This window comes from Sander lucioperca, chromosome 19, assembly GCF_008315115.2.
Source record: "Sander lucioperca isolate FBNREF2018 chromosome 19, SLUC_FBN_1.2, whole genome shotgun sequence".
NCBI classification, from domain to species: domain Eukaryota; kingdom Metazoa; phylum Chordata; class Actinopteri; order Perciformes; family Percidae; genus Sander; species Sander lucioperca.
Genome location: NC_050191.1, coordinates 10617160 through 10640203, shown reverse-complemented (window position 1 = coordinate 10640203; position 23044 = coordinate 10617160). Strand labels below are relative to the sequence as shown.

Below are 23044 nucleotides of genomic sequence, written 5' to 3'. Positions count from 1 at the left end.
GTCTTGCTCAGGGACACATTGGTTGATGTATCGCAATATATATATTGTAATATATGTAATATGTAATAATATAACTATTGAAATTCAACTATTGTAAAAATCATCTAGAAAGCTGCAGAGCTGCAGACTGGGGTTAGAGTGGCAGTACCGGTAGCCTGTTCACGTTATAGAAACTAATGTGATTATAATGTTAGTAACAAAATATCAACAAGTATATAAAACATTTATAATTTTTTAACTGCACAGAGTTTGTTAAATCCAGAATTTGTGTTCATTTCTCTTCTTATTTTTATTTATTGATGAAATAAAATTGCAACAATATTTGAGCCATTGTTGATTGACCTTGTAAACAATAGGGTCCTACCCACTGATGTGACTTTTTTAGCCATGCTAGCAGGGTGGCTCCAGGGATTTAGTCCAGACTGAAATATCTCCGTAAGTGTTTGATGGATTTCCATAAAATTTTGTCTAGACATGTGTAGTTCCCACATTTAATATGACATACTATATTATGACTTTTTATGACACACTATACTATGACTTTTTTTCTAACTTTTTATGACATACCTCCAGAACGCTGAGGCGGGCAGGAAAGATTGTAGCCAATCCCCCTCACACCGGACACAAACTGTTTGAACCCCTACCCTCTGGCAGGAGGTTGCGGTCCATCAGGACAAAAACCTCACGCCACGCAAATAATTTCTTGACATTTTTTATGACAAACTATACTATGACTTTCTTGATATTTTTTTTACATACTATACTATGAATTTTTGACATTTAATGACATACTATACCATGATTTTTTTAATGTATTTATCACATACTATACTATGTCTTTTTATGACTTTTTTCGACATACTATGACTTTTTTTGACATACTATACTATGACTTTTTTTGACATACTATACTATGACTTTTTTCGACATACTATACTATGACTTTTTATGACTTTTTTCTTCATTAGCTCTGATTTGTGTCCGTCCAAGAGGCAAGGAAGTCAATTATCCTGCTCACTTTACATGCCGTCAAAACTAACATTAACCAAAGTATCCAGTGCGGATTGAGGAATGTTGCCTTAACAGTTAACTACACGAGTAAGTCGGGTTGCCTGCCTGCCTGCCTGGCAGCATACTGCCTTCATTTCCCAGAATGCAGCGCGAGACAACTTTACTGAGAGGTGTGTTTGTTTTTTGTGCCCCGATATTCCGTACGACAATCAATTTGTGTGGACTTCACCAGAACACCGGAACTAAACAGAGGTATGCGCACTGGCTGAATGAGCACAACTTGTATGCATTTCTTTCACATCTACTGCAGTCATATTCACTGTGTTCACTTGGAAGGAATCAGTTCACATGGCAAGACACTTGTAATGACATCTCGAACATGTTAAGAGGCTTAAAGCACGTTTAAAACCTTCCCCGTTTCAGCTGCCTGGGTGCGAACTGTAGCAGGAGCATAACTCGGTGTAGGCAACACTGATTATTTTCGTTTTTCTCGCTACTGACAGCACTCCGTGACCACAAACAACAGAACTATGTGTTGAAATCTACCAGAATTCTCCTTTAAATGCGCAGTCTCCCTAGTATTTTCCATTGGTATTTTCCGTGTATCTCTGGAAGCTGGCCACTAGGGGACAGCAGAGTATACTAACCCACAGATGGTGGAATTCCCAGGATGGTTATCTACCCACAATTTAATTGTATACAATTGTAAAACATGAATACTTGCACTCAGGACTCTCTTGAAAGCTGTGCTGACAATGAATGGAATTTCCTGATTAAATTAAGCTGCATTGAAATGAGTTGACCTGTTGAGAGAAATTTAGCAATGGAGACACCTATAGAAGAGAAGATTTTGGATCTTGATGAGTTTGCACTTCAGTCACACACATAAGTCTGGTGATACTCTGTATTTTTTGTCAAAGAATTCCATGAAAAGACCAAAACCAACAATGAATTGAGCCCAATAACAAGTACTGTGTTTCCAAAGCATGATATAGCTTATTCCTCTGTGCCACAGAGCTCCATTGTTATCCAGAAACTTTTAAAAACACATAATAGCCCCTAATATATGCACAAGTTCTCAAAAAATATTTGCTAAAAATTACAATGCCTAGTTAAAGGAAATGTCTTCCTTCAAATAAATAGTTGTAGTTTTTGAAGATTTATATCTTTCATAGAAACCAATGGGCTGAGTGCCATAGGCAGGGTATGGATGTCAGAGAGCATTGAGAGACGGAATAACATATTGTTGGTTTGGGTTTCGTTTATGGGATTTGTTGTAAATAGGAAAATATAGAACAATGCCAGCTTTATCCTTCAAGATCAGTCCCTGGATTTTCAGGTGCTGAATATTTGTTTGTGTAATTTATTTAATGTTGCAGAAAGGTAAATAAATACACTACAGCCATAGTGACTTCACCAGAGTCAACAGCCTGTTGGAAGGAAGATAAAGAAAGCGGGAGAAACGGGAGAAAGTGCATGTAGTTATTAATTATTATAGAACAGCATTGATCAAGACAACCACAGGCTACACCTTCCGATGTCCTACCCAGATATCAATATACAGTATATACTATATATATATATATATACTTATTATCAAGTAACAGATTAACCTTAAATCTAAGATTAACAAAATCAAGACAGTGTGAATTACCTGCTAATACATGGCATATTTCCAAATAAAAAAGATAGGTGTGATATAAAAATATTAAATATAAAATCCAACAGGCTTGACTGTAAACCCCCTTTAATCACATGCTGTCCTGCTCCACTTCTACCAGCTCAGCAAGCTTTTTGCTTTCAACTGTATGCAATCCCCATCCTCCCATGACTTTTTATATGTCTTCACCAGATTGTTCTAAAACCTCAAAGCTTTTTACCTTAACAGTTAGCCAAGGGATTTGGAATGTCCCAATATAGAGCTCAACAGTCCCGCCCCTCCTCCGAGAGACCTTGGGTTCCGGAAGTAAATTTCCCATTCATTTCTCCCATTGACGTCTGGAAAAATCCGTACATAAAGAGTTTTAGACCATGCCTTAGGCTAACCAGCTACGACATGACTCATAAGCATACAACATATAATTTCGACTGAAAAAACGAACAGAAAATCAAAAAAAAGTCAAAGGTACAAGACTGTGTCATAGTTTCATTATCGAGCGAAGGAACTACTCATCCCATAAACCACCGCACACCACTGAATAAAGGAAGCTACGTTAGTTTAGCTAACCGCTAATTCGACTAACCGCTAGCTGAGACAGCATGTAATAACTTTAAAAGACCCTCAAAATAAAACCTGAAAATAACCGTTAAAATATATAACAGCTGTTACGTCAGCTGTAGCCTGCTTTACCCAGTGTTTAGTTTGAGTTAATGTTATTTTAGACTGAATCAAGCTGTCAGCTAGCGGTTAGCCGAATCAGCTGTTAGCTAAACTAACGTTAGCTTCCCGGTGGAGGCTAACGGCAGAAGCGAGGAACCGATCGTGTTTCGTGCAGTCATCAATCGTCGTAACACAGGATTATCATTTTGGGCATGCGCATGACGGATCGTGCAGGCAGCTCCCGGCAGCCCCCCCTCCTCACCAGCACGAGTTCCACCAATCAGAGGCATCACTATGGGATTGTGGGATTGTTCAGGATTGTGGGTAAAGGAGTACTTATCCAAGACATCGCGAATAAAAGACATTTATCTCAAAACAAGGTTGGTGCCCCATGAACTTTTGGCATCTATATGAGCATATACAATCGCTTAGTTATGTCGTAGCTGGACTAAGTCTACCATGGACGGTTACGATTCTATGGCTTATACTCCAATTTGTCAATGGAGAAATTGGATTGTATTTTTTGTTCCGGAACCCGCTGTGGGCGGGACTGTTGAGCTCACAAAGCGATCTCTCTCCTCCAGGATGACTGACTGCATCTGATGACAAATCATGTTTGTGCACTCTCAACAACCCGAAAAGTAGCAACGTATCCATCCAGTGGTCTATCGCTCCAGTTGGTGGTATAGAAAGAGCTGTCTCCCTACACCCTTTCTTTTTGTTTCGTCTATTCCCTCCTTTGATACTTCACTTTAATAAACAGAAAAGACTTACTGTGGAAATAATAGTTAGTCTCCATACAGTCACTCCAAAACATGTCTCAGAAGCTGTATACTCACCTCTGTTTTTGTACAGATGTTGTCAAGGATCTGCACAGACTTCAGAAACATCTGCAGCTTTTTTACATCATAGCTTTGATTGTTAAATTTAGAAGAATGAATAAAAGTGAAGGGTTTTACTTTTAGCAGTTTGATAAATAGCAGAGCACTAAGCACTTTTTTCAAGCACCATCTCCTCACTTGATTTATAGTTTTCCAGCTACAAGAGCTTACCTGAAACACCATTTTCTCTGTCTCAGGCTTACCAGTTTTGTTTGTGGTCAGATGTTTAAAGATCTTTAATGAAATCTTCGTCTGCTGCACCTTTTCTCGAGACAAAGAAGGAAGAAGGAAGTGCTTTAATCCCAGGTAAAATCAGGCCCATCAGTTTTTATTTATTTGTACAGATCAAAAGGATGACATGTCATGGTGATTTTTCATATACAGAAGTGTAACTACAGGACATACTTTTCAGCCCATGTAGCCTGTTCAAAGATTAGAGTAGATGAGAGAGATAAAAGCCATGCTTCAGCACGCGATTCATGCAGAGTAAATGTCCCTGAGGGAAGATAACAGACTGTAAAGACAGCGCGACCTCATATCCGAATTACAGTAATCATGATTACAGTCGACTCTTTGGTTAGAGACAGACAGCGTTCATAGTTCTGCAGCATTTAAGATCTGCTGGGAGCCACAAGTACACTTATGAGCATCCCTATGTTCAAACATGGTGTTGTTATAGACGATCCGTGACTAGCACAGAAGTCCAACAACGAACAACCACAAGGGTTTAGATCAGGAAGGCCGTTCCTACCAATCACGCCTCTCCATGTGTCTCTATCTTTGCCCATGTGCTCGTTGAAGTCCCCCAGCAGAACTATGGAGTCCCCCACTGGAGCCCCAGGCAGGACTCCATTCAAGGTCTCCAAGAAGGCCGAATACTCCGAGCCTTTGTTTGGTGCATATGCACAAACAACAGTCAGAGTTCCCCCCCCCCCCACAACTCGCAGGTGTAGGGAGGCGACCCTCTCGTCCACCGGGGGTAAACTCCAACGTAGCGGTGCTCAGCCGGGGGCTTGTGAGTAGCCCCACACCCGCCTGGCGCCTCATAACCTGGGCAACTCCGGAGAAGAAAAGAGTTCAACCCCTATCCTGGAATATGGTTCCAGAACCGAGACTGTGCGTAGAGGTAAGCCCCACCAGATCTAATTGGTAGCGCTCCACCTCCCGCACAAGTTCCGGTGTTACACCGAAATCTGTGACCCATCGAGATCGGTGTCCCCCTACCTCAAACTGAACCAAACCCTTGTCCCTAACCTTAACCACGGAGGGGGGCGCTACGCTTTTAACAGGAGGGACACAGATCACAACGGGACAACACCGGCTCCTTCCCCCACAGAGAGGTGACATTCCACGTCCCCAGAGCCAGCCCCTGCTGCCCGGGTCTGGTCCATCAAGGCCCCTGACCTTCACTGCCACCCGTGTGGCAGCGCACCCGGCCCCAGTGGTTCCTTCCACAGGTGGTGGGCCAATGGGATGTCTAGATTTTGGTGTTACACTTAATGTCTCTCCATCAGAGCTGATGACCCTGTTTAATCCTGGACTGGTCAGTCCTCTCTCAGATGCAACAAACTTGTATGCCCCTCAGTTTGTTCAACACAGGTACAGACAGCACTTTCTGACACATGATAAACATTGTTACTGTCGAATCTGGCTGCTTTCAATGAATTGTTTCCTCCTTTGTAGCAAACTGGTGGAGCAGGCAAAGGAAGTGTCCCTCTACCTCCAAAACAATCAGGTAGGCGCTCCAGTGTCTGCACTCCCATCTTAAAGGATATTTATAAGGATAAATAATCAATAATAATCAAAAAGGGGAAAGTCCCATAAGCATTAAAAAGCTTAACAGTGGTTGATGTTATCTGTTTTACTTCTACTACAGGCTGTTGATGTGGATAGAGATTGGAAGCTGGTACTTCTCTTTGCTCAGGTGGATCAGCTCTGTGCTTGTGAGCAGCAGCAGGTAAACAGCAATATGATTTAATAATAAGCTCACAAAATTTTGTTAGGGAAAAAATGCATATATTGTGTGCTTACAGAGTTGTTTCTTTAAACGTTGTTGCCTCAAACAGAAGACACAGAGTCCAAGTTTAAAAAAAAAATCTTTTCAGCATCAGACTCCAAGCTGATACAGTTTGTCCAAAAGAAACTTCATCTTCAATAATGATATTATATATTTTATTTCAGGTATTTAGCACATGTTGTAGTTTGATTTACAAAACGACCAACAGCTTCTAAAAGGACCACAGAGCTAGCTGAAGAGGACCATTGTCAGTGTTGCATTGTGGGATGGAGAGCGTGGCAGTTTCCACAACAAGTGAGTTCATATGTGATTTGATACTTATTTTTTCCTAGTAATATACATATAACGTTTTAACAATCTGTTTTACTGACAGGATGTGTCGATGCACGGAGACAAACAACGAAGGAGAAGACAGACTTCAGAGGGCCATGTTGAGTCATGCACTGCAGGTTGGTCCATTAGTCATACCAGAATATCTGATCATTCAGTCCTTTGGTTGTTTTTAGCTGCTGTGAAATTTTCTTCTCAACTCCTTTTTCACTGACCAGGAGTCTTTGGATGAGCTCATGGTAAAGAAGCGTTGGTACCATGACAGAGATGACTTCACTGTCATTGTGCAGGATGCACCTTTCATCACCGACCTTTCATCTGTCTCTGTGAGTTCACTCGCACAACTTGCATCCCTTGCATCATCTTTCACAAAGAACTTTAGTGCCTCAAAAATCAGTGATGTATAAAAGGACGTGTGTCCTATGACTCTTGATTTATTAATTATTAAGAGACAGATCTGAACTAACAAAATGTGCCTTTTCATTTTTTATAGTGAGAATGATTCCTCGAAGAGGCATTTTTCACAGCAGGGATTTTGACTTGTCATGTCAAGAAAAGCATGATTTTATCTTAAACCCTTTTCCTACTGCAATGAGTCAACATGTTGTCTAAGACAACAATAAAAAAATGTCACAAATGAAAACAAAGTAACAGTTTGTGACAGTAACAGATACACAGTCATGGTTATCTTACTGAAGATGTACTTTATGTATCTGAAGTACAGTACAATGTTGTTGATGTTCTTTTTTTTTAACAGAGTGGGAAGCATCTCTCCAAGTCAGCATCACAACAAACTGATAAACTGATGGTGCAGATGTGGACAAACCTGGTGAGACCTAAAGCAATCTAATCAAACCCTGCTTTCTCTTTCTCATACAGACACACACACAGTGGTGGAAGAAGTATTCAGATTCTTTACTTAATTAAAAGTACTAATACCACACTGTGAAAATTCTCAAATAGGTAAAAGTCCTGCCTTCAAAACTTTACTTAAGTTAAAGTATGTAACACATTTCACTTAAAGTATAAAAAAGTAAAAGTAGTCATTCTGCAGTAAAATATTCCCTGTCAGTGTTTTACTTTTATTTATGATGTTTTTGGAATACTATTACTGCTGCATTAGTGTGTATGTTGCATTTTACTGCTGTAGATGTTTAAGCTTGTACTCATTTTAACTCTTTTCTATGTGTTGGGTAGTCTACAGTAATGCATCATATTCTATACATGGTTAGATAGATACATGGTTTTAAATAGACAGGAATGGTATGAAAAATGGTAAACTGAGAAGTAACTCAAGCTGTCAGACAAATGTAGTGCAGTAAAAAGTAGTTGCCTCTGAGATGTAGTGGAGTAAAAGTATAAAGTACTTGAGTAAATGTAAACTGTGTAACTTCATGAAATTCGACCACGCAGACATACAGAGTCATTGTTCTCCCTGTTGCAAACATGAAGACAATGAGTTTTCTGTCTTTCAGCTGCAGCCCACAAGTGGCCGACATAACACAGAAGACAATGGAAAGATCATCACATTGCCATGTCCAACTGAGGTAAGTAACTGTGCTACAAACTCACACACATGCAGTTAAATCAGCATGCTAAAATGTGCTATTAGATGCACTTTACTTAAAGACAGGTTTCAGTGTGCCAAACTAATATTCTACACTGCTTTCTCAACTTTCCGTACCTGGGGTGACAGAGCTTTCACCATTGCAGCCCCCTCCCTCTGGAACCCCCTACCCATTCACATCTGTGACTGTACTGACCTGAACACATTCAAAACACTAATCATAACACACCTCTTCAGATTAGCTTTCCACATACAACAGTCTTACATTTCTCACCTGATAGTTACTGGTTTTATTGTTTTTAACTATTTTTAATATGCTTGTTTTATGTGTTGGTTTTATTGCTTACCTGTTTTTAATGTGCTATACTGTATGTGCTGGTTTTACTGTAAAGTGTCTTTGAGTACCATGTAAGGCGCTATATAAATAAAATGTATTATTATTATTATTATTATTATTATTAACTTTTTTTATCTTATTCCTCCTCCTCCTCTCTCCGGCTATCTACCTCCCTCCCCAAGGACCGACCCTTCTTGAGGACGGAGAGAAACTCTCCTTCATATCACCACAGCGATGCCTCTCCTCTCCTCCTCCCAGTGAGTCTAGTGTGGTATTGAGCCAGAATGGAGGTTGTGGCAGCGTTGTACGCCTCCTGTTTAGTTGTGACTTTGGATTTGTTCTGTGTGTCCGGTCAGTTTACAGGCACAGAGATGCCCTGTGAGGACCTCAGCCCCTCACCCTCCACACCCACCTCAGGTACAGTAAGATGGTTTACACTTACATGTTAGGCATTTATCAGGCGCCGGGGTGACTCTCAGTTGGCTGGAAAAAGCCAAATATTGTTTTATCATGGGGACTTATCACATTGAAATATGCAGGGAGAATGTATTTATAATTTGCATTCATGTGTCGTTTTTTATAGACAGGCTTTTCATGTTGCAAAACCAGCAAAAGTCTTTCTTATTTACTTCAAATATGAAGAAAATACAAAACAAAGGTGTTACATTGACATACAATTTATCTCATGTATATATATATATATATATATATATATATATATATATATATATATATATATATATATATATATAAAACGCACTTTATATTGAATATTCCTTTCATTTGTCACTAATCTGTATATTTATCACTTTCATCAAGTTTTGCTTAAGTTTTGTTTAACATTGCTTCTGATAATCTACTTCTTCTTTCAAGTGGTACTTTATTTTTGGATCCTACTATAAAGTGTTTTTAGCTAGTTTTATTGCCATATTAATATGATTACACACATTATATTAGTTTTATATGTACAGTCCTTCTGAAAGTCCTGTACTGTCTAATTCATAGAGCATTACTGGTCTGACTGGTCTGAGATAACCTTTTTATTTTCCCAGTCCATGAACTTAGGCCTGGAGATATCAAAGTGGTGGCTGCTGTGGGAGACTCTCTGACAGTGAGTAATTTTGTCATTCTTTCAAGTGGATAGAAAGTTATAACAAAATACAATATCTCGGAAGTAGGACCATGATCTTTAACTCAAACATACACTAAATATGCAGTGTACGACCAGTAAAAGACTGTATATTAGTGGCTCAAATTAGTGGATGATTCTGAACAGTTAAGTGAAGAATTGTCCTTGGATATTAAAATTGAGTAGCTCTACGTTGGATGTATTTTTACCCAAGAGGTAAATGTCAGTTATGTGCAGTAATAAGTTAGAGTTTGATAAATATACTGTACAGATAAACAAAGGGTCTGGAAAGTGCAAAAGAACAGCTGATAGTATAACAAAGATACAACAGATAGATGTGTGATTTAATAGATAATATGTATGATTGCTAATAAACATTGAATGACCTAACATTTATTTCTGAAAAACAGAATTTGTGGATTTATCAATAATGAAAACAGTCAGATTTACTTGCATAATAGTTGGCTTAAGTGCGTGAACAGTCCAAAGAACTCAAGGCCTGGGTGGTCATTTATCACATCATTATATTGGAGAAATGAAACGATGGAGAAAGTACAGTGGTGTAACAGTATGAAATCACACATTTTTAATATCTACATTAAAAGAAGAGACAAATACACTGGTGTACTGTAAAATATTGAGAACTTAACTTATTTCATTGTGTTACTGAAACACTGTCCTGTTCTCTCTGTCAGGCAGGGAACGGTATCGCATCCAGCCCTAACAACATCCTGGACGTCCTGAGTCAGTACAGAGGTTTATCCTGGAGGTAAGTCAGGACTTTCCAACATAGCTATCACACTATAACATTGCAACATAATGCTTATGGTATATGTCTTGCAGTGTTGGTATAAACATGGTTCTATGACCATCATTCCTTTAGTTGGAAAGTAATTTTAAGTCATAATTTTAACGTTGTATTCTGTGTTTTTTGCAGTATTGGTGGAGATGAAAACCTCACAACTGTCACCACGCTGCCCAGTGAGTCTTCTTAATGACTTGTTTCTGTTTCAGATAACATGTTAAAGTGAGTCTTTGTTGCTCTGGTATTTGTATACTTATTTTCTTTGTTATAACAGACATCTTAAAACATTTTAACCACAACCTGACGGGCTACTCTGTTGGAAAGGGCGAGCAGCAAACTCCTCAGGCATTCCTTAACCAGGCTGTAGCAGGAGCTAAGAGCAAGTGAGTCCTATGAAAAGGCAACTTCAGCAGCCTCTTAGCTGTTTTTAATCATATAATACCTATTCATGTTATAAGCATTAAGCTGACTTAACTTTAGATACATGCATCAAAGTTATTAACCAAATCCATTTGACATATCATTTATTGTCAATTGAGTAGTTCATATTTTACGTTGCATGAAAACACATCTTCCTTGCACTATTAAATACAGCTTAGTGAAATGACTAAACTATTCTAAAAAAGACACACCTTACAATCCAATGGAAGTTTATATTAGTTGAGTGTGAAAGTTCATATTTTTATACTTAACTTTAAATTTTACAATACTACATATACTTTAGTTTTAACATAAACAGGAAAAGAAAGCCATACAAAATAATAAAAAACTGTCATTTCCATGAGTTTTTATATTTAATAAAGAAGGGGAAGGGGGGAAATATACTAGACTATATTAATCTTGCCTTAAGGTCTTCTTACTACTGTAGCTTTTTCTGGACCTTGAATCAAAATTATTATTATTATTATTTACTTATAGCCGAAAGAAAGTATAATTTGTATGAATATATTTATTAAAAATAAATGTGTTTTTAACTGAGAAAAATCTTTGCCATTTCATCATGATATTTTATGTTGTGTGTGTTTTAAGGGACATACCAAAACAGGTGCGAGCCCTGGTGGCAAGGATGAAGAATGACTCTGTAAGTTTATAACTTTTTATTTATTTTTTACCTATTTTTAAATTTGCTAACTCCACTATAAAATCCTCTTGCGCTTGTATATGTTACATCCGCTTTGGACATTAACAATAGTGATTTCCGTTGTTTTATAAAAGTCAAAATTTGGCAAATCTAGGAGACACGCATGTAGAATTTGATTCTTACTTCCAACGAGGGAGATGTACTTACTCATAGACTAGGACAGAAGAATTCTCCTTTTTAACACCGCTACTGTACATACTACTCACGCTCCCTCACATTCTTCTTTCTTATACAGAGAATCAATTTTGAATTAGATTGGAAGGTGATCACCCTTTTTATTGGTGGAAATGACATATGTGACCACTGCTACAACTCTGTGAGTACTAATGTGAAGTAATAATTCATAAATCGTTTCTTAGAGGGGTCAAAAGACACAACTTGAAAATGCTTTCCGTTTCTTTACAGCTCCTTTACTCTGAAGAGAATTATATTCGTAATGTTCGAGACAGCCTGGATTATCTACACAAAGAGGTAAAAAATGACAGACATGCAGCTACATTTTATTTACTTCCATAGATTGTGAGCATTATTTGAGCTTGTCTTTGTCAGATGCCTCGGGCTCTAGTGAACTTAGTAGAACCTCTCCATATTATCCCACTGAGAGAAGTGCACAGCGACACTTCACTGAAATGCCCAACTTGGCTCGTAAAGTGAGTATCACTTTTCTCTATGCCTTTTAAAATTCTCACTGAGATATTAAAAATCTAATACATAATCATAAACAGTGGTATAACACCTTGGTATCCCTTCTTTGCCAGGATTATGTGTCCTTGTGTTATTTTGCCATTGCCCAACTCTAAAGCTCTGCAAAAGGTGGAGGACATCAATAGAAACTATCAGGTATTAAAGACAACAAAAAAACATAGTATGATTGTGAAACAGCCCAGTTCATCATCAGAGATTGACACATTCTCTTTCTTTCTTTAAGCGTTTACTCCATGAGCTTGTGGAGTCAGGCCGGTACGATACTCGCTCAGATTTCACTGTGGTTGTCCAGCCTTTTTTCAGAAGAATCGTCGTCCCCAGACTGCCGGTCAGTAACAAAGCTCTGTCTTTCACATGGGGACTGGCTGCACTGACTTCATGAGAGTTTGGTCTATCAACTTTATCCAATACATAACCACAGGTTTAGCACCAGAATAATGACAGTGACTCCTACGGCAGTGTTTTAGCATATAACATGTACATTAATTGTGGGCAGTTAACACTAATCAAATTTGGAATTTGTTGATATTCTGTTTTTTCCATTACTCCAATCTAAAGTCAATGTACAAAACCATTTGCTGTCTGGCTAGCTCACTTTCAAAGGACATTTTGAGAAATACACTTATTTGCTTTCTTGCAGAGAATTAAATGAGAGGATTGATACTACTCAGATAACACTTGTTACTGTTCTTTGTATGGATTAAATAAACAACATGTTACATGTTAATTAGTAAGTTTGCTGGTAGGCAGATTTTGTTGTCTTTGGACAGAGCCAGGCTAGCTGTTTTCCCTGTTTTCTGTATTTATGTTAAGCTAACTGGCTGCTGGTGTTAGCTTCATGTCTAACTCTCGGCAAGACAGCAAATATATTACTTCTGTATTGCCCAAAATCTTGAACTATTCCTTCAACATTATCTAGTTAACAGAGTTCAATTTGAGACCCTACATTCCAAAGACAAAAAGAGATATGGCTTTTTTTTATTTATTTTTTTTATGAAGAACTGGATTTTAGGACACAAGCTTTGAAAGTTGTGTAGTAGTTGCCACACAGTCCTTTTCTCTTTTCTTTTTTCCTAATAATTAGTTATTTACTTACTTAATAGTTCCTTTTTTATAGCCTGCATCATATTACATTGGCCAAACTCCCTCCTAGTGCAGTCCTACATTTTACAGCTCTGATTGATAAAGAATAGTTCATACATGTAACATACCTTTTCCACAGGATGGCCGTGCAGATTGCTCCTTCTTCAGTGCTGACTGCTTCCATCTCAGCCAAAAGGCCCAGACGCTGATGGCTCGCTCCCTCTGGAACAACATGGTAAGTATCTGACAGACAATGAGAAAATTATTGCACAACAAATTCAATGATAGTGATTACAAATTAGAAAAAGCTAAGACACCATTGACAAGAGTTAGACATCTGTAGTGTGAAAACAAACTGGTCTAATAACAAGAAAACTTGATACACAAAAGTGTAGACTAATGTTCATATCATATTGGAGTAATAGGTCGACCATTTAATCCCCATAAGAAGTACAATTAATCAAGTAAACATATAAATAGAGTAGGCTTAGGGTTGCAAAGGGGCAGAAATTTTCCGATAAATTTCCAGAAACTTTCCATGGAAAGTTTAGCTGGGGAATTTTGGAAATATTCCAATTTGGAAACTTTCATGGGAATTAATGGAAATTATGGGAATTTGGATGGGGTGTAGTACTTGAGCTCAAATGCAGTACTGTCTTCAATCTGTCTTCAATCAGCTTCAATCTGCTGTAGAATGTTGGATTCTAGAAATGATCTGTGTGGTGGATGTGGCCTCAATAGCCCAGCAAGTAGTAGTCCAAACCATTGACCTTTAGCATAACATATGAAGGTAGCTAGCATGCTGCCTTTGATTTAGTATGGTTATGGTTATGGTTATATGCGTGCTAAGCTAACCATCAGCGCTGTCAATTGTTTCCAGCCTATCAAGAACAAGTGTGCTATACAATTAACACACATAGGTTAATAGCAATGGGTTATGTTTTAGCTGTTTGTCTGTCTGTAACTGATGTTGGGTATTGTCCCAAACAGGTCTCTCTTAAGAATGAGACCCTATGTGTCTCAATGAGATTAGCTGTATAAATAATGGTTAAATAAATAAATAAATATATATGTGATCATCATTTTTTATGTAACAGTGTAGGCCTATTTTAAATAAAACATGCTTAATGGTACTCAGCCTCACTCTGACTCTTGTTTCCCCAGCTGGAACCTCTGGGCAATAAGACTACCATACAGAATTTTACTGTAGACCTCGACCTGAAATGTCCAACTAAGGTGAGAAAAAAACAAATCCATAAGAAATTGTGTTAAAATAAAGAGTCAGTGCTTTAAATGCTGGTTAATGTGTTTTTTTTTTGTAAATCGTATGATAGCTCAATCCTGTGAGGAACATGATATAAATGAATTTCAAAAGCTTCTGTTATTAAAAGTCTATAATGTTTCAGCAATCAGTTTTCTTTTTGAGGCCATCATGTAATATACGTTCTGTCCTTTGCCTATAGACTTCACCATTCATCCGTACCTATAACAACAGCAATTACATATATGGTGGCCCCTCTCCAACACCTGGACCTATCACAGTAAGCCTTTAAACTCTGAGAGGCTGAGAAGTGACTTCTAGTACAAATAAAATATATAATGTTTAACTAAAAACCTGAATGAAGCTAAAATTTCACAGCACTAATCACACAGTTTGAATGAAAATAAAATAATAAAATAAATTACTCTTTATGTACATCCATCTATTTTCTCAAGTCATTTTACACATTGACAATACCTTCTGATGTTTCATTCCCACCAGAACTGGGGATCTGATTTCTCCTGTGTGGACCTTACTCCATCTGACACTGTGCCAACTTCAGGTGAGACAGACCATATCAGTCAATATGAGATTTGATGTCCTCTTTTATCTATTGTTAATATCTGAAACAAAGACAGCTATGCACACCACCAGTGACACTGGGAATGAAAGGGCTTATATCAACTGCACCGATTGTCATCTGGATTGTTTCAGTGTCTCATCAAGATAATTTAACAGATTCTCTATTCAAATACAAATTATACAGGGGCTGCAGAAAATAGGAGCTGGTTAGGTCCCTAATAATACATTGTATAGGGATGATGTTGGCCGTCAATCTTGATGTCAGTAGGTTGAAACTTTGTATGTCTTTTATTTGTAGTTCACAAGCTGAGACCAGCAGACATCAAGGTGGTGGCAGCACTGGGAGACTCAACAACGGTTAGTGTCATAACACAATGATATCCACAATGATAACAGTTTTTTTTAACATAATATGGTATATGTGTCTGTGTGTGTTGACGGGAAACATTCAGCAATAAGCAGTGGTGTAGTCTAATGTATTGTAGTGGGTATACTGTACTGTATATGTATGGGCCTATACAAGGGCGTAAATCCCAGGGGGCTCGGGGGGGGTCAGGACCCTCCCCCCATCTAAGGGTTGTCCCCCCTAGAAATATCATTAAAACAATGCTGTGTATTGTAAATAACATAATGATTAAAATATCTGTGTAAGTAAAACAATACAAACCCCAAAAAATGCTTTTTAAGTTTAGAAACATTTTGAGTACCCCCTCCCTTGCCTCACAGTGGTTTGGTCCACTGAATGCTGTTAGGCTCTGCACCAGACTCACACAGTCACATTGGGTAGTGACAGGTGTCGGTACACGATCCGTTCTGCCTGCACGATCCGTTCTGCACATGCGCAAGATAATACTGTTTTACGTATTCATACGACCTGCACGATCTGTTCCACGCTAGCCTATGGCTAGCCTCCACCGGGAAGCTAACGTTAGTTTAGCTAACAGCTAATTCGGCTAACCGCTAGCTGACAGCTAGATTCAGTCTAAAATAACGTTAACTCAAACGTAATGGGAAAAGCAGGCTACAGCTAAATTAAGACTTCACAGTAATAACAATAAAGACAAGTATTGAGTGATTGTATTTTAAATGAGCACAAGTAAAGTAGAACTGACGTAACAGCTGTTATATATGTCAACGTTTATTTTCAAGTTTTATTTTGAGGGTCTTTTAAAGTTATTACATGCTGTCTCAGCTAGCAGTTAGCCGAATTAGCTGTTAGCTAAACTAACGTTAGCTTGGCTGTCGACCGGAAGCGTGGAACAGATCGTGCAGTGTCGTATATCCTCGTACAACCGCGCATGCGCGAACATTTTGCGCATGTGCAGAACGGATCGTGCAGGCAGAACGGATCGTGTACCGACAACAGGTATGTAGTAAGTAGGCGGTTCAAGGCGATTTTATTCACATTAAACATCGGATGAAGTTTTTCTTTTCTCAAATAGAAATTATGCTGAGTAATTAAGGAATTAGTCATGACAAAATGTTTGCTATGTTAGTGTAATATAATGTAGCCTAGCTTGTTTAATAGCTTGTTGGATAGAAATGCATCCACTACAACTAACGTTACCACGGCGATAAGCCTAACGTTATGTGTGTGAACTGACATTAGGGTTAATATTGAAGATCTACAGTTGTGTTTTGCTCAATATGAAGTTAAGTGGCAGATCAGTTAAATATATATCCTCTGTCCCAGAAGAAACCTAATATTTATGTGGAGGACACAAGATAATTTCATAATTAATAATATGACTGCGTGGTGAACCTATGAAACTAACTCATATTTAGACATCTGACGTTAAAGATTTGTGTTGTTGTTGCTCAGATAAAATGACAGAAAAATGAAAAACAGGCATAAGATCCTTTTTCAGTAGGCTTACACCAAAACGCCAAGTAAGTACATTAAGTCCTCATATCAAGACAATTTGGTACTTTATAAGAATGGGTGCTTATGGAAAGAATAACGTCACTATGTCACTGGCAAAGGAGACGGAAAGAACTGAGGAACAGGGAGACCAGGGACAGTCAGGTGTAGAGTCTCAGGTAAGTGTGTTGAGCTTAGTTCATATTTTTGGAGGTGTGTGGCTGTCAGGGTTAGCAGATGCGCTTTACCAGTGGCTCACTAATATACATTATGATCAGCTAATTTAACAAGTGTACAAAAGCATTGTATTTCTTTTATATGGGGACACTTTTTGAAAATAAGTTATTATGTTTTAAGGTATTTTTGTGGCTTGATTGTAAACAACTTAAAAATAAATACATGGTTTTAAAGAAGAATATTTTGGTCAATTTAGTCAGCTTTTTCATTGAATCAACACGAAACGCTGAAAAGAAGGATAATGGTACAGTCTCCATGCTACACTAATGATAGTATTAAGGCTTTCCTCTGTGTACACATGTCCTCTACGAGTATAATTGGCTGTATTATTTGTGTCCCCTTCAAAAATTGCTCTTCTGAAATTTTATGTTTATTGTCCCCCCCTACTGTTAGATCAGATTTACGACCATGGGTCTGGGTGTCCTCCCACAGGGAAATTTTGAGCGTCAAAGACTTCATTTCCTGTATTCGGATACACATTTATGCACCAATTTACGGTGGAAATACCTTTATTAAGCCTATGTGAAGAAGAAAAACACAGATGACATTTCAAAATATATCAAATTTATAATGGAAAGTATGTTGTTGTGCCATTGCGCATTTTTAAGTGGGTATATGGAAGTCCTGGAGCTTTCTTTGTGGGTATACTGCGTATACCTGTGTATCACGTAGACTACACCACTGTCAATAAGCACACACTGTGAACCTGTTGGTATCAGGTCAGCTATTTAGTGTCATTGAACTATGAACTATGAAATTGTTATCAGTCAAATAGCTTGCACTGGTAATGATCACCCCTTTTATGTTCTGATGTTTAGGCTTTGATGTAAGACTTATCTTTGTTAGTGTCTCACTGTCGTCTGCAGCATATTATTTTCATTTTATTTTCATTTTGTGTGTTTGTGTGTGTGTGTGTGTGTGTGTGTGTGTGTGTGTGTCTTCATATGTGGCTCTATGTTCACAGGCAGGCACTGGCGCTAAGGCAAAGAACCTGTTTGACCTCAATAAAGAGTATAAAGGAGTATCATGGAGGTACGACATGCCTGTAGTGTTATTGAGGTATACTTTAACCCTCACATTTTGCAAACAGAGCTGATGTTTGTTGCCTTTTTTTGTAGCATTGGAGGGGATCAGACTCTGGAGACGGTCACAACACTACCAAGTGAGTTTATGCGTTAGTTTCTCTGAGTCACTATATCTGACAGGAATAACAATTTCTCCTGCATAATGCTGCAGAGAAGCCTTCTTTTTAGTATTGAAAATCTTTTAGACATTTTTTAACAATGTGGGGCAGTTTCTAAACAATGGGCCTCATGCCAGAAACACTTGCACACACGGATTTGTTCTAAAGTGTCACATTCACCAATTTCCTCATATACAAGATTAATTTAGTCATGTCTGCCTGCCTGTCTTCTCCAAACACTTTACTTGTTTGATTTAAGAATTATAATGCCTTAATGGTAATGAATTTGGAATTTAAGTAACTTCATGTCAAACCATTTCTTCTTTATGTCTGTCACACTACAGCGTTGCTCTGATGACGTTGTTGGCAGCTGTTAATTATTAATATTTTCCAATTGTTTCAGGTCCTTTAATACAACCACACACTGCTACATTTGTTCAGTTTTTAGCTGCATGACTTAAAGCTCTGCAGTGTGAAATTATTGTAATTGACATTTTTGTAAATGACGCGCTACTCCACAAATAGAGCGGAACAGGTAGCCTTATAAATCAATATGCGGACACTGATTTGTTAATGCTTATATCTCACTAATACATACCTATTCATGTTTAGGTGGCATTCATCAGGTTGAAACAAGCAGTTATTTATCATGAGTTTGTGCAGTTAAGAGGGTTTGGTCTAGGAACAGACTAGGAACACTTGTACAAGCAGAAGTTTAAGTTCAATGTCTGCTTAGACATTCCTATGTGGGAGCTACTAAATGTAGGCTTGACTTGTAGTTAGTGGACCAGTTGAAGAGCTGTAATGTGGCAGGAGAACTTTTACTACTTTACCAGCTGCTAGAGTGGCAGAAACCAGCAGTGCGCTACTTCTCAGCTGGAACGTTTTTCATCTTTTTCTCCTCAGACATCTTGAAGAAGTTCAACCCCTTCATAAAGGGCTTCTCCAAAGGCCAAGGCTCCAGACAGAAGTTCTTCAACATGGCTGTACCTGGAGCTAAGACCTCGTATGTGCATATTCTTTTATTTCCCCCACCTGGGTAAAGCATTTGAGCAACCCATTGTCATCTCTCTATCTACACATATTTACTGTATTTTTTCTGTGACAGAGATATCGCATTACAAGTCCAAGCTCTCATCAAGGCCATTAAAGAAAATAAGGTAAGACTTCCCCAAAGATAAGTAATTTATTAGATGGTTCTATTAGTGTCTACCTCTTTCATGCTCATGTTCTGTACACGTTACACAGGAGGTGAATTTTGAAAAGGACTGGAAAATTGTGACAATATTTGTTGGAGGAAATGATCTTTGCAATTACTGCATAGACCAAGTAAGTGTCCTTATTAAAATGAATGTATTGTACATACATAACCACACACTTCTGTATGTTATGGAACTGCAGTAAAAAAAACATATTTTACAAATCTGCAGAATAATCTGTCACCCAAGAACTACAGCCACAATCTGATGCTCAGTTTGGACATGTTATACAAAGAGGTGAGATATTATACGCTATAAGTAATTGTCATCTGTTGTCCTTGTGAGTAAAAGTGTGTCATGTTTTCTTATTCTTTACTCTCTGTATCTTTAGGTACCGAGGTTGTTGGTCAATGTTGTGGCAATCTTGCAGATAGATCCATTGAAATCAGTTATGAGGAACACGCTTGGCTGTTCCCTCTTGCAGAGGTTTGTTTTGTCTGTTTTTTTCTCTCCATTTCATCATCAAACAGCAGACAGACAAAATTAGCAACTAGCTGGTGAAGAATTTAGCATCTAAAAAGCCAGATATGTATATTAGGAGACCAAAACAGAGCTAAAAGAAGAGTGACTATTGGATTTACATTTGTTGTAGGATGTGTGATGCTCTGCAATATCAATTTAAAAGAAAATATGTCATCACTGTTTAAAGCTTGTTTCTGCTGCCCCCAAGTGGTAAAAAAGAAATCAGTAAATGCAGATTTAAGCCTCCAACAGTTAAGATTGGTTGTTCCAGTGGTGTAAATTTTTTTTTTTAAATCTAGTTAAGACAAATGTTATTCTTTAAGCATCTGAGAAAGATCAAGATTTTCTCAAGCAGATGTGAGGATTAAAAGAGACAGACTTTCCAAATTAGAAAAAAGTGGATTTGATTATCAGCAATATTTGTGTTGATCTTTTGATATGTTCACATCTCTCACTCTAACGTATCGTTATTTTGTAATTAACACTATGTCATAGTCTCATTATTTGTCATTTCAACTTGAAGCTACTACAAAAGCTTTAGTGGACATAAAGCAGCAGTTCCTGGGAACACTTGAAATGTTGCAAATACTTCCGGTTCAGTTGTTTTGATGCATTGACAATTACTTCTAACAGTTTTAACTACTGTTAACCTCTACAACTATTTATTTTTACATGATCAGTCAATGATTTAAATTTGGAATTCAAGGATATTGGCATGGAACAGTCTTTGCACTGATTTTTTTTATATCTCAGCAAAAGGAGAATAAACAGGAATCTATTTTTCACAGGACCAGCTGTCCATGTGTTATCAATTCAGCTGTAAACTCCCCAGAGCTTGAAGAGATAAAACAAATCAATCGCGAGTATCAGGTAAAAGCTAAGAGCTCTTTTAACCATATAAATTATTTTCTAAATTGGGTTCCCTTTGTCATTCCTCCAGTTTTCTCTTTTTTTCCCCCAGGCTGAGATCGAGCATCTTATTTCTGGAAATCGCTATGAGGGAAAAGAAGACTTTGCTGTTGTCCTTCAACCCTTTTTACACAATTCCTTTATCCCTTATATTGGAGTAAGTTACAGAGACATACAAATGTATCCAAACAAGCACCCATACACAAATAATGTAACATACCCATGCTAAAAATCTACTCTTTTCACCAGGAGGGTGAGGTTGACTCGAATTTCTTCTCTGTGGACTGTTTCCATATCAGTGAGCGAGCTCATGCTGAGATGGCCATTGCCTTGTGGAATAACATGGTGAGTATTGACCAAACTGCAGCACAATGACTAGTGCCTCCAAGTGCTTTTTGTGGTTTTACAGTATTTATCTTTCTGTCTTAACAGTTGGAGCCCGTAGGCAGAAAGCAGAACTACAACAACTTCACATATGACCGCTCAAAGATCCACTGTCCCTCTGAGGTATGTGTGGAGATTTTTAGAGTCTGGAGGGAAATCCCACTGCTCACAAGTTATTATTGTATCACCTAACTATTGGTTTATTTCATGTCTTATTTATTTAATATTGAACACTTTTGGTCTCCATATTACTTTACTCATTAACCCATAATCTTTGAAGTTCTTCATTTCTTAAAGTTCTTCACTATGTTTCCTATAGGCCAATCCCTTCATCTTCACTAAGATCAACAGCCTACCAAGTCCACCAGTGACCACCACCAGTCCTGCACCAACCATCCCTGTGCCAACGTGTCCCTCCTCCATGCCTGTTGGGTGCCAGTGATTGTGGGAATTGTAAGTTTACTGGCTGGCATTGTTTTTGCCTGGCTAATTCTCTCCAGCTGTCAGCGTCGGAAAAACAAAGTGGAGAAAGCAGTAGAAATGAAAGGAACTGCTTTTTAATGCAGTTTTTGTTATGAAGCTGTATTTATTGTCAACAGTATATTTAAGCTTAAAGCTGCATTAAGCATTTTTTTTTTACCTCTAGGGCAGTGAGTGGACTCCAGAAGAAACGAAGAAACATCCAGCAGAAACAGCAACAATGATATGTCATTACAGTCCTCTTTCTTGCTATCGGTTGACCTCAAGTCCACTATTCAGATGCATTGTAGCCCTGGTTTGGTCTACCAATTCCTACTTCTTTGTTGTTTACCTGGTTGTTTGACGTTGTTCAAAAAATGTTTACTTTATCTCTCTGTTGTTTCACTTGAGGCAGGTATTGAACAGCCAGCTTGTCTGAAGTTGTGGAAGCAAATGGTGTCTGTTTAATTTAAGGGGTGTCGGTGTGAGCTATTGAAATTCAACTATTGTAAAAATCATCTAGAAAGCTGCAGAGCTGCAGACTGGGGTTAGAGTGGCAGTACCGGTAGCCTGTTCACGTTATAGAAACTAATGTGATTATAATGTTAGTAACAAAATATCAACAAGTATATAAAACATTTATAATTTTCAAACTGCACAGAGTTTGTTAAATCCAGAATTTGTATTCATTTCTCTTCTCATTTTTATTTATTGATGAAATAAAATTGCAACAATATTTGAGCCATTGTTGATTGAGTGTCCTACCCACTGATGTGACTTTTTTAGCCATACTAGCAGGGTGGCTCCAGGGATTTAGTCCAGACTGAAATATCTCCGTAAGTGATGGATTTCCATTAAATTTTGTCTAGACATGCTTAGTTCCCACATTTATTATGACATACTATATTATGACTTTTTATAACATACTATAGTATGACGTTTAAAGGGGTGATAGAATGCAAAACCGATTTTACCTTGTCATAGTTGAAAAACGCCAGTTTGGAGGGTAAATAGGACATACATAGAACCTCAAAATCCCATTGACACCTCTTTCCTAGCAAATCTCACAATTTGAAACTGCTGCTGAAAACGGGCGAATCTCAACAAAGCTAATAGTTGAC

General features: G+C 38.0%; 1 protein-coding gene and 1 long non-coding RNA gene across 2 annotated transcripts; both read left to right on the top strand.

The window, feature by feature from the left end:
• The first annotated feature begins 5746 nt into the window (after positions 1–5746).
• Positions 5747–6169, top strand: LOC116066382. The gene is made up of 3 exons (XR_004108946.1): positions 5747–5811; positions 5896–5947; positions 6089–6169. It is a non-coding gene; the product is annotated as an uncharacterized LOC116066382 (long non-coding RNA).
• Positions 6170–6437: 268 nt separating this feature from the next.
• On the top strand, positions 6438–22664 carry LOC116066380 (phospholipase B1, membrane-associated-like). Its single transcript, XM_031322413.2, has 34 exons — positions 6438–6523; positions 6603–6678; positions 6778–6885; positions 7317–7388; positions 8035–8106; positions 8646–8720; positions 8820–8880; positions 9516–9574; positions 10288–10361; positions 10530–10573; positions 10672–10780; positions 11427–11478; positions 11774–11854; positions 11944–12009; positions 12088–12188; positions 12297–12378; positions 12467–12571; positions 13466–13561; positions 14491–14562; positions 14790–14867; positions 15089–15149; positions 15468–15526; positions 18232–18299; positions 18386–18429; positions 19357–19456; positions 19559–19610; positions 19699–19779; positions 19881–19946; positions 20041–20135; positions 20960–21041; positions 21133–21237; positions 21330–21425; positions 21513–21587; positions 21784–22664. The coding sequence occupies exons 2-34, from the start codon at positions 6604–6606 to the stop codon at positions 21904–21906; spliced, it is 2589 nt and encodes an 862-aa protein (XP_031178273.2). The 5' UTR covers positions 6438–6523; position 6603; the 3' UTR covers positions 21907–22664.
• Positions 22665–23044: the final 380 nt, after the last annotated feature.